At 35.6% G+C, this 12,675-nt stretch overlaps 2 protein-coding genes and 1 pseudogene across 2 annotated transcripts; all 3 read right to left on the bottom strand.

Annotated features, from left to right (window-relative positions):
- The window catches only part of LOC113353299, a 28,336-nt pseudogene extending 25,167 nt beyond the window's left edge, over window positions 1-3,169 (bottom strand).
- Window positions 3,170-4,103: 934 nt separating this feature from the next.
- Window positions 4,104-6,616, bottom strand: LOC113347663 ((S)-coclaurine N-methyltransferase-like). The gene is made up of 7 exons (XM_026591337.1): window positions 6,300-6,616; window positions 5,972-6,080; window positions 5,594-5,818; window positions 5,056-5,155; window positions 4,766-4,960; window positions 4,563-4,621; window positions 4,104-4,464 (listed from the first exon to the last, which is right to left on the bottom strand). The coding sequence occupies exons 1-7, from the start codon at window positions 6,484-6,486 to the stop codon at window positions 4,272-4,274; spliced, it is 1,068 nt and encodes a 355-aa protein (XP_026447122.1). The 5' UTR covers window positions 6,487-6,616; the 3' UTR covers window positions 4,104-4,271.
- A 1,686-nt stretch (window positions 6,617-8,302) lies between these two features.
- On the bottom strand, window positions 8,303-12,112 carry LOC113347662 (uncharacterized membrane protein C776.05-like). The gene is made up of 8 exons (XM_026591335.1): window positions 11,720-12,112; window positions 11,498-11,617; window positions 11,307-11,364; window positions 11,121-11,221; window positions 10,578-10,673; window positions 10,237-10,330; window positions 9,325-9,565; window positions 8,303-8,944 (listed from the first exon to the last, which is right to left on the bottom strand). Exons 1-8 carry the CDS (start codon window positions 11,810-11,812, stop codon window positions 8,548-8,550), a joined length of 1,200 nt encoding a protein of 399 aa, XP_026447120.1. The 5' UTR covers window positions 11,813-12,112; the 3' UTR covers window positions 8,303-8,547.
- Window positions 12,113-12,675: the final 563 nt, after the last annotated feature.

Raw genomic sequence — 12,675 nt, 5'->3', positions numbered from 1 at the left:
AATCCCAACAGTCTGAGACGAAAAACTGTTGTAATTACTTTTCATATCTTATGTATCAGAGATAAATCTGGAGTAAATCTTACAGAAGATAAATTTAAATACGATAGAACAAGTAAGATCGGAATACACAACTACATAGAAAATAGTAGGATATGGCTTCACGAATTCCAAATGAAGTCTTCAAGTCGTTAATCTATAATGGTTTTGGGAAAACCTAGGTTAAAGGAGAATCGACTCTAGTTTGCAACTAGGACACGGGAAAGTGTCGGGATTAGGTTTTCCAGTTGTTAGAGTTATCCCTTATATAGCCTTTCAAATCAGGGTTTGCTTTCAACCAAAGCTAAGATAACATAGTAACAAAGCATTTAATATTCACCGTTAGATGAAATCCTGATTTAAGATTTAAGATTCAAGCTAAGTCTGTTTAAAAATAAAGAAATCAATCTCGGCTGTTAGATGGTCTAGCTTGTTACACACAGATGAAATATACCTTCATTTAGACTAAACGTGTATATTGAGTTGGCTCAATAACAGTTAACCGAAGTTAGCCATATGAACACTTTTATTTGAACCATATTAATTTAACAATTCTAGATCTAATATGATGATCAATCAATCATGAAAGATAATCAAATGAATCTAATTGTGTTTCGCATAGAGTTGTTCAATTTTTCACTCTCTCGTAGATATATGTATGAACGAATTGAAACAAATTCGGGTTGATTTATAATCGTACAAAGTACTTATACAAGAATAAATTCATGAACATGAAGTCATGGTTTGTAAATATTGCATTCCTTATTTCATAAATTTTTTTAGTTCATGAGTATGATAACCATATATTACCGATTTTAGAACTTAACCACTGTGTTCACAAACCAGGTACGCAAACAACAGCTTCGGACCTTGGCCTGTGTAGCCGTTCGCAAACCCCGTCCCGGACCCAACTCATGAGGTAAAACTGTTTGCATATTAGGTAGGTTAAAAAGGTTCCCGGACCTTCTCAAGTAAAACCGTTCGCATACTAGGTATGAAAACAAGGTTCTCGGACCTGAATCGTTACAAAACAGTTGGCATGCATACTAGGTATGCATACCGTGTTGCATCCATACATGGGTAATTGTTCTAAACTCTCATTTCAATCATTGAAACTTCCTTAGAAGATGACAATTGTAATCTCACACATACCATTAGCTTCAAGTAATTTTCAAGCGATCAAATGATCAACACGAAACTTCGCAAATTAACATCAAATGGCTGTCTCACACAAATCATGTAAGATGTTCAAGGTAATTTTTGCATGATCATCTTTTGACTTATTTAGTTTCCAACAAATAAAATTTTTCCAACTAAATTCGTCAAGAAAATGATGAACGTAGTTACAACAAAAAGCTTCCAATACATATCAAATGTGTATAAACTCAGCTCGAAATAGATAAGCAAGATAAACTCAGCTCGAAATATCAAATGTGTATAATATAAAAGTCTATATAGCTATACGACTTAGTCTCATTAGAAGATAGAATACAATAGAGAATATCATGTGTCCTTTCGGCAATATTAGTAAGGAGTCAGTGGAATACCTTTTCCTGCATTGTTCTTTCGTATGGCAGATTTGGGAGCACTTTCTACAGCAATTGATCATTATTTGGGTTCATCTGACGATGATATTCGAGTTCTTATGGAACTGGAAATTGAAGATATCTATCAAGCCTCTAATTTCTCCGAGATACTGTGTGTCGTTTGCTATATGTTGGAAAGAAATGACATTCTAACTGTAAAGAAAAAAGTGAGAAAACCAATGAACTCTCTTGTTATAGACATTAAATCTTTGTTATTTAGTCGGTCCATCAATGTGGTTTCGTTTAGGAATATCAAGTTTGAGGATTTTATATTCGATTGGGCGAGTTTGTTTAAAGAGTAATGTTGTTGTAAGCTCTCTATGCTCTTTGCTCATCTCTTCTTGTATTTTTTTGAGGGTACTACCTTAGCAACCTTTCTTTTTTATTTTAAATTTTTCCTTTTCCAAAAAAATAAAAATAAATAAATATGTATATATATATATATGATGTCTACCTGCATTGTTCTTCTATACGTTCTTTTTGAGTCGTTAAATTGCAAATTCCTGTAATGTTGCAATTCTTATACTTTTGTGCAATGTATAACGACAATGAGCCCCATCCACACCAAACATCAAGAACTGTATGACCATCTCGTATCTGTGCTCTCTCACAGTATAGCTCGAGTGATGCTTGTTCTGCATCCTCCAAAGTTGTAGTCTTCTAAGAAAAGTAACAACAGCTGCAAAATCAATTCAAGTTGTGAATTCCAATTGGAAACATATAACAAACACGTATCTAACGCTGCACTTAGATAGCACCTAGATACATATTCACAAGAACAAATGATTACATACTGAATTAAGCAAAAATAATCACCTACACTTCATATATTTGTCGAGGACTAATTTGAAAAAAGATGTGGGTAATTCATAATGTTGTTCTTTTGCCGAGTCCGGCATAACTGCATTGACATTTCTCGAAGAGAAGTAATCACCAAACTACCGTCAGTATGATACATTCGTATTATTGTCTAACTCACCAAATTTATCTAACACCTGAATCGTTTGAATCTGACACTTCTTCTGACTCGATCCAAGCCAATTGCTAGACCGTGCACTTTTTTTTCACTTTTCTGGTGTGCAATTTTTTTTCACTTTTCTGGTGTGCAACTCGAGCTCTGACTCGACGTATACATCTAACTCGGGAGTACCAGACTCGTGAGGGTCCTATAGCAGCTACTAATAGTCACATTCATATGAATAAGATTTTGACGAGTCAGTTGAGCTAGAAATTTGAAAAAGCAAAAAAAAGAAAAAAATGTTAATCAAACCCAAATTGGGGACAACGAAAGCATGGCCTTACTATACAACAAAACCTTATTTGAAGACCAACCAGATTCAGATCGAGTCACCAAAGGTACAAGTGCGTGAGTGAGTGAACTTACACTGTGCGAATCTGATAAGATCAGATAGCTGAATATGGGAAGAAGCTTTATAACCCAAGCCAAGTCTACTAGCTAACAACAATTTAGTGAGTTTCCTGACGATAACATCTGGTAGTATATTTTTTTCCAGTGAACTTGACATCATACGTACTGTAGCATTATATGGTACCAGAGTTAATTAATTTCTCCATTTCTTCTCTTTATTATTATCACTTCAACAAGAAAAAGAAGATGATTAAATAAAATAAAATGAAATGAAAGACGTTGGAGAATTTTCGGTCTCTGAAAATATCTATCTTGGAAACATGTAAACCGTCGTCCTTGGTTTAGTAAAAAAAGAAATTCGTTTCTTGCCTCGTGAACCACAAGTTGTGTTACATATGGCCTTTTCGTGACAGCTTTTACTTGTAACTTTAATAAGGACCTCCTCGGCGTAAGTTACCAGTGGTACTACTGGTAACTCTTTGAAATCAACTTGCAAAAATATCAAAAATAGTAGTACGATCAAGAAAAACGAGGTACGCATGTGATATATTTAAAGCCTCGCAAGGAATAGGCAGCTCATATTTTTTATGTTCCCAGTGTCCTGAACATTGAATTCTAACTATTTTGTTTATTCCTTTTACAAAAATTAGAGAATTGCCGTAGCATTAAAGTGAAGTTTGGTTGATCATTTTATTAAGCCTCATTAAACCTACGGCCAAACCTATTTTCTTTTAAGAAATTTTTCTTAGCATGTGTAGTAAAAAATTGGATAGTCTGGTATTTATACTTTTAGTTTTTAATAGTGCAGCAGTTTTCGGAATTCCCTTAATTCGGAAGCTTTGCAAGCTTATGGTATTGGTACACTGGTCTAGAAAAATTGCCATGCCCACAACTAGCATATCTAGTCCTCCCATACTCCCCTAAATTCCTAATTCGGCCACCGATGAGAAGGTAACTGAGGATATTCTAATGATCTGTATAAACAACTCCTTGCTCTGTATATAATCTTGAGGATTTGGAACTCTAGATTGCGTTCACAAAGAGGTTGCTTAACCAGATAGTTGACACCACAAAGGGTGTTACTTGGACTCCAGGCTCCATCCTTGCCAAAATAGTACCAAATGACCCTTTTTATTTTCAGTAAGACAGGACTTGGAAATGATGAAACCAGTGAGAAAGGTTCAATTCAGTTGCATTTAGTGAAAACAAAAAAGCATTAAAATGTCTGAAAAAGATGAAAAGAAAAACAATTGAAAATAAGAGCACCCACATCTCTCTATCTATTTCTTCTTGAATAGAAAATGTGCAACCATCCATTCTTCTCCGTTATTATACCCGAAGAGTTCAGCAACTGAGATGAAAAACGTCCGCCAATACACGGTCCATTTAACAGCAGAATCCTTGCCGTAAGTTGACTCCATTATTGGCTTTATAGCGCTTATGTTTTTGTCCATTCTTTTTAGCCACTCCTCACTACAACACACCAAGATTTATAAGAGCAAGGTTGTTTCAGAAATAAGGGGTGGGGTGGGTAAAATGGTGTAAGAAGAGTAGTAGAAGCTAACAGTTACCTTGTTTGTGCATAATGCTTCCCGTTTACAAGCCAATGGTTAACAATGGAAACATCATCCTGCATATAAATCATAACACACTCAAAGTTCATATTGGTCTAAATTGGTTCCAATTGGTGTAGCAGAAGAAACAAAAAAGAATTGGATTTCTGGCTGACAATGTACAGGCTAAGATTGTGCCAACACGAAAGCAATTTGATTACCTGAAAGTAGAGTAGTAGATTTGCAGAAGGCATTGTCCCTCCAGTGAAAAAGTATCTAGTGATCCAGTCATCTTCACTTGTGTCCTCAAAGTGGTATGCGAAAGCTTTATGGCAGAAGTAGTGCACGAAAAGGAGACTGTCTTCATTCATCCATTTAGATATTTTCTTAAGAAGCTCCTTATAATTCTTCATATGCTATTTACATTTCAGAAGAAAGCTAATCAGTCAAGCTCACTCTTTCGACAAACAAAATTATCTAACTTACCACAAAGGTTCAGTGAATTATTTACCTCGAACATCTCTATTGATACAATTCGATCGTAAGAACCCTCCATTTCAAATGTGCTAATATCAGCTACAATTATTTCTACATTCTGCAACTGAAGTTCTCTAATCACCAAAACAAACAATATCCACTAGCTTAGCCAAATGCCAAAATTGTCTTTGAATAGAAGCCAAGTTTCACTGGCGCATACAAGTATGTAGATTTAAAACACAAGTTTATCAATTCTCTCCACGACATTATCAGACAACTCTTTTGAGAATTACCTGCTCTAATAGGCTTAGTAGGCTTTTTTGGGAAATTGGAGTCAGAGATGATTAATGTTGCCGAAAATACTTTAGAATTGTTCAAGCATGTGTCGTACTAGCTAAACAGATACCAAGACAACAAGCCGGCTTGGTGACCAGTAACTAAGGAAGACAGCCATTTAGCTTTAAAGTGCATAAGAAACACATTTGTCCATAGAAGGCGTATTCTATCACAATGTATTACAGCATTCTATAAAATGAAAACCCAAATCAAAATAGGAGAGACATCCAGAATACCTGCATTGTTCTTCTATATGTTCTTTTTGAGTCTTTGAGTTGCAAATCCCTGTAATGCTGCAATTCTTATACTTCTGTGCAATGTACAAAGAAAATGAGCCCCATCCACACCCAACATCAAGAACTGTATGACCATCTTTTATTTGTGCTCTCTCGCAGTATAGTTCGAGCATTGCTTGTTCGGCATCTTCCAATGTTGCATTCTTATCAGAAAAGTAACAACAGCTGCAAAGTTAACAAATGACATGAAATTCAGTCACCCAATTGACATACAATAGTTGGGGTGCAACCAACTGCACAGCAACACAGTAAATTGAGGGTAGGTGGGGGCAATTGCCCCCACTTTCTAATTGAATCCAAAATCTGTAAAAACATTACCTGTATTTCATATATTTTCCGAGGACTAAATTGAAAAAAGATGTCGGCAGTTCATAATGCTGTTCTTTTGCTGATTCCGTCTGAATTGCAATTGGCATTTCTTCAAGAGCTGTAATCATTGTAAACCCATCATCCTCATTAATCAGCTACGAGCCAGATATTAATCTGACTCAGACACAGGACGCCAATAAAAGATTCAGAGTTCAGACCATAAAAGCACAACATTATACAAATTTATACTTTAAACTTCAAAATCTGAATTGAACCCGCGCAGGATTCAGATCGAGTCAGCAAAATTTGGAAGAGTGAGAGTGATGGAGAGACTTACAGTGTGCAAATTGGATAAGATCAGAGAGCTGAATTTCAGAAGAAGGTTTATAACCCAGACGAAGTCTACTTGCTAACAACAATTTAGTGAGTTTCCTAATGACAACATCTGGTAGTAGATTTCTTTCCAGTGAACTTAGCATCACACGCACTGTAGCATTGTATGGTACTTGAATTAATGTCTCCATTTCTGCTCCTCAAAAACAAGAAAATGAAGAAAACCAAAGATGAAAAATGAAAGAACTTGGAAGACTTTAAGTCTCTCACGGTATCTATCTTATTCTCTCTGTGGTTTATTTATAGCCTCTCAACTTCTGAGTGAGGTTGAGGGAACAATATAATAATATGGTGGTTGACGTGTTATGAAACTAGTGGTTTATCATTTACTGATCTTGAGTTTGCTGTTGATGGAGATTATTATCACGTTTGGATAACAGAAACAAAAATGTTTCTCTGTTTTCCAAGCAGAAGTCATGGGCAAAACCATATTTCTTCCTGCATAATTAACTTTTGAAAGTGCATCCAGACCCGCTATAAAACCCTAAAATATTTAGTTTTTATTGGTTAATTGCACATTTCGTATGTACATCTAAGTTCAACTTATGTAGACAGTAACTCCTCCTTCAGTGGCTTTGTTTGTTGGTGACAATCTATTATGATTACTTTAAGGTTAGGAGTTACGTCCCTTTCACTAGTTGTATGGTTAATCAGAAATGATGCTGTTAATTAATCAGTTTTCTGTTTGTATTAAACTATGTTTAAGATGCAAATCCTTTTTGCTAATGGATCATTGACATTATTTTGTACGACTTGTATGACTTTTGTACTAGAGTTGGTCACTTCTTAACTAGAGTTACAACTAACAGTTTCTTAACAACTAACCGGCTAACCCCATCTGGTGTCTCTTCTTTTTTTCTTTTTGGGGTCATTTTTTCCATTAAATTCTCCTAACGAGCTTTCTCAAAAAAACAAAAAAGGAAAAAAAGAAAAAAGATCAAAATCCATGATGGCAGAATAATGTTAGCAGGATTTAATTTCTTCATCATTTGGCCGCTTGTTTTGCAACATTACCAATTTAACTACTCCCTCCGAACCACATATATAGTCGGAGGGGACCAATTCTTTTAAATTAAGAAAATTATCTTCAATTCATCATTTTTTATGTTTTTTTTTGTTTTACCCTTTATCTTATTACTAACACAAATTTTCTATATGCAATAAAAATTCATCTTCAAAATAGAAATCCGTCTATTTATTTATTGGTACAAAAAGAATTCAAAATTCTGCCTGTATAATAGGTATGGATGGAGTATTAGTATTTGTCCCCCTAACAATAAATCCTGGCTGGGACCCTGCCATGTTCTAAACTTATGTGCCCTATCAAGGTTCTACGTGTTTTTACCAGGGAAATGGTTAGTGTTATTATGTCCATTTTGCTCGTGAACCCAATCTCAAATCTCACAACAGGGTGTGTGGACTCAACGTCAAACATCTAGGACAGTGCAGGTACTATACTCTGGAAGTGGGACCAACCAACTTGCTTAAAATGTGTGCCATAAAAATGGCTGAGATAATCACAGGATGATAATGACGACATGGGCTTATCTAGAAAGATGTAGGGGGAATCTTGTAGACGTGGCCGATTGGAAACCCAAGGAATTATCAAACGGAGAGTTGTTATTAGGAGCAAAGTGTGATGGAAACCACGTTACTGTCACATGACCCGTCGGAATCCTATGGTAAACCTTGATGCTCTCCTGTTTCAGAAAAACTGATGTTTTCGTTTTTTTAATTTGGCAACTTTCCCTGAAACGGAGGGGTATTTATGCATCCACGATTATGAAGAATCATTTGTCTAACAGGCAATACATGGTCTTGGATAGAGCAAAACTGTATAAATTCTACCAATATTACCATACAAAAACGCCTTGAAATGTAGCAAATTAAGGCTAGCAATCCTCAGTTGCGAACAAGTCCTCCTAACATTAGCATCATTTGATGATATTGGCCCGTAAGTAGCACTAAAAATCACATCCTTGGTCATTATTATACAAGAAAACTTGGCCATCTGCACCAACAGAAACTTATGAAAAGCATACACGCTACATATGTTGCATAAACATACAACGGGTAGCTCGAGTTCAAAACTAAACTTTCCACACCTCAAAATTCTAAATCCCAAGATATCAGGTTTCAACAGTCATAGGTTTACTAACTAAACTTTTCTAGCAATAGCTAAAACAGAAATTTTATGAGTCATTTTCTTTTGTACAAGGCTGTTCCGACTGGCTGTCGGACTCTGTGAAGCCATTAGTTTCAGTGGGAATTTCTGTTGAGACTGTAGGCTGATCAGGTTGGACTGGTAAAGGCTGCATCTCAAGTTTCTTCTTCTCCTTCATTATGACTTGCCTAGGCATCACTTCCAGCAAAAAGCTTCCTCCGTTCCATATAGATGCAGAGACTTTGAGTATTTGGAAAATTACATGCAATTCGTAGGACAGAAATATTGGCACAGTTAAAGCCATTGTGGCAACTGTGAATGCAGCTTGGAACAGAATATACATGAGCATACGATTCTGATCACCTAGAACTCCACTTAAACGCCACCACATATTATTTGCTTTTTGTGCTTTCTTCGATAGTTCTCTGCCAAAATTAGAAGCAGGAAACAGAATAAGTGAAAAGAAAATGGAAGCATCATACCTATGAAAATTTAGGACGTGTAAACTTGGTTTTCACAACCCCTAGATCAGTTTTTCTAATGTGTGATGACATCCTGTATCTCAAAACTAACGACAGATCTGAAAACAGCCAGTGATAGCGGCAACGATACAAAGCCAGAAAGCCAAATCAATAGCCGCTTGAATCATTAACAGGGTTAAGGAACCAGATTTTAGAAGTTTAGGGAGGTTATCATATTATTGGTAAATGATTGAGCCATGGAGGGATCATAAAGAAATTATGCCTGTGCATATGTGCCCATATACAGTACATGAGAGGTGAAGAGAGAAGGAGCGAGGGATAACCTGTAGGATGTCATTACTTCTGGATCCCTTAAAAGCCTTTGACGACGCAGAACATTGACAATAAGAAAATAGAGAATCTGCCATAAGGTGTACGCAACCAATGGAACAACAAATAGCCAAGTCCAGAGGTATGACTTGTCTTCCACATATGGCCATGAAGCTCTTTGACTCATGCTTCCCTCCGGATGCATAGCTTCAAAGGTTGCTGGATCCCACCACCGAATAGTGAAGTAAACAATCCCTGCAAGTAATATCAACCAGCAGTAGGTATAAAGATAATTCAGAAGTATCGAATGTGTACAGGGTAAAACAAAATTCCGATAAAGCTTCTAAATGTCTTCCCCTGTCTCCATTATGATGGTTTTGCCATGAAGGCACACTATTAACATTGAATAAGAATTTAGAAAACCCTAAAGCAAAATCTAGCAACACATGACTCAGTTCAGTGGAAAATTACAGGCCTCAGTTATCATTCTGATGTCATGTCACTGTCACAAGGTTCAAACTCCAAGGAAAACGACACAGAAATTCTTTCACAAGAAACACCTTTCACGAAAACTTATATGTTAAGCGCCATGGAATTTAAATCACACAGTAGCAAGTAAAAATGACCAGGGAAACTGTATCTCGAATTTTGCACTCAAATGCAGAGCATGCTTGTAACTAGCAACTATCATAACATGGTACTGTGAATGTTCTTGCTTCCAATTAAGAGTGACAAAGCAAACCAAAATAAGTAACCACAGATTATACTTCTATGCGCTTGGTCCCAATCTCGCAAAAATGATCCATTGTGATGACTAAAGAAGGAAGCTACCAACAAATACGAGTACCACATAACTGGAAACACATTGCTAGTAGAATCTATCATGTTAACACTATAAAATCTACAGCCTCACCAAACAAACTCACCAGGTAAAAGATGTATTAAGACGCTGACAATTTTATCAAGAGAGCTGAAGACCAGACTGCAACGCCAAACAATTAATGCCCACGCTAATGGTCCCTGCAACAGTTTTTCAGAATTTTAAGTATGAAAATACAACTACTCAAGGAAAAGATAACTATGAAAATAAGTCAGTGATATGCTACTTGAACAAAGTAGGTGTAACACCACAACCATTTTTATCCTATGAATTGCTGAGATCAGCATTTGCTAAGGGCGTAAGATCCCACCACCGACTGTGGTTTGCTTTGAATTCAATTTAAATAGCATCACCATGAGGATAGTACATGTATGTCAGTATGTGTACCTCTGCGAATGAGAAGCAAACCATGAATAGCTTTTCATTTTTAGGATAAAAGATTAACATAACCAGGAAAATGGTATTGGCGTAGTAGCAGAAATCCTGCAAAAACCAACACCACATATGAGTATGAGACTTTACATACGGTACATCAAAGTAATCTATAACATAACTAATTCTTTCCAATTATAAAGCTTGCTTCATTATTTTCCATAGTATCCGAATAACCATACAGAAGCCAAAACACTCAGACGTTTAGGATAGGTACAATCCAGTTGTTAACTTTCCTAATCGAGCCCTTCTATCTTGTGAAAAAAGATGTTTATTAAGTCTCCACACTACAGCCTCTTTCTCTTCTACTCTAACAAACCATATACATAAGAGACATGAAACAAGTTGAACATCTCAAGGTCCACTTAAAAGTAAGTTAAGCAGAAAAACACACTACAGTATCAATTTTTGTCTTCAATATAAAATCAAAAGCTAAACCCCTCCCCAGCTTATACCGAAACAAGCATAAATCAAAATTTGAGAAAATTCAGTGTTCACCAGGAGATAATAATGCCATTTCTTGAACCGATAGTATATCCATCTCATCGGAACAAACGTGAAATAGAAAAAACAGTATACATACGGAATGTCCTGAGGTCCTACACAATTCAACAAACACATCAACCTCTCTTCCTATAATAAATACTCAAAATCCAACATAAATCATATTCCAATTTCACTTACTTGATCCCAATAGAAAACAAAATGCTCCAAAAGCAAGAACTCCCACTAAATGTGTAACCTAATTACCAAACAATACAAAAATTAACAAAAAAATCCCTAAAAAAACACCGAAAAATTCCAAAAAAAAAAAAAACCCACCAAAAATCCCCAAAAAGAAGAAGAAGGCAAGAGATTGAAGAATATAAGTATACCTTATTGATGAATCTTTCATGTTCCTCAGCCTGTTTAGCAATTTTAACAGCCTGTTTTGATAAAATCTCTTTGGTTTGTACAGCTTGTTTTGATAACATCTCTTTCGTTTGAGCAACTTTCTATTATTACAACAAATCAGAGATCATAAACCGATAATATATGTAAGAAAACCTAATCTAATCAAGAAAAAATCAATTTATTGAAGGATTAAATGATTATACCTTTGATTTATCACTAAATCTTTGTTTGACGCCTTTTCTGAATGAATCAACATCATCAATAGTAGGAGAAGATTCTTCTGGAGAGGAAGACATTCTAGGTTTTGGATTGAGATTTTGATTTTTTTTTATTTTTCCTTCGAAATCAAGAAATTCGTGAAGAAACGAAGGGAAAGAGAGGAAGTGTGTGTGTGAATTCGAAATGGCGAATAAAGAGTGAGGTTGTCTTGTCTTCTTACACGTTTACACGGCTCGACTTATAATATTGGTGCTGAGTGCTGACATCAAACTGAATTGTCAGCGGGTGATATTCAACCGGACCATACCATGGCACATACTAGCATTCATCTTGGAAATGGGAATCACTTGAGTTTGTTCAAAATTTTCTGCCGTGGTTATTAGATCTTGTAGAAAATTATTAATGAAAAATTAATTTTAGAAATGGGAAGTAAAAAAAAATTATTTCTGAAAGTCATTTCTAATTCCAATTAATATCTGATCCAACTTCTGACTTATTGGCTTCTACGTAATCAAGGAAATTGATTTTGTTTGGTTCATGTAATTATTCGCAAAGTTTGGTAATCCTCTATGACAGTTTTTCAAGAACTCTATTATTGAGGTTTTAAGGTCAAAAGGTTTTGGGTAGTGGTGCCAACGGGTCTCATCGGATCCGGCTAGTGTGCTACCGGAACCGGAACCGGTAATTTTAATCGATTCCGGGTCCGGTTCCTAAATTGATTGCCCGGAACCGGACTCTCTAAAAACACTAATTATCCGTTGGGTCCGGATATTTATCGGGTCCTTAAAAATTAACAACACTTTTTGATAATTTACTTTTATATTTACTATATTAGCTTAAATCTAATAATTTTTGATATAAAATTATAATTATATCTATGTAAATATTCTAATTAGTATTAAACATAAGAATATGAGGGATAAATAAAAAGAATTTAAAC

This window comes from Papaver somniferum, chromosome 2, assembly GCF_003573695.1.
Source record: "Papaver somniferum cultivar HN1 chromosome 2, ASM357369v1, whole genome shotgun sequence".
NCBI lineage: Eukaryota > Viridiplantae > Streptophyta > Magnoliopsida > Ranunculales > Papaveraceae > Papaver > Papaver somniferum.
Note: the sequence above shows the minus strand (reverse complement) of the source record. Positions and strands in the feature narration are given on the sequence as shown.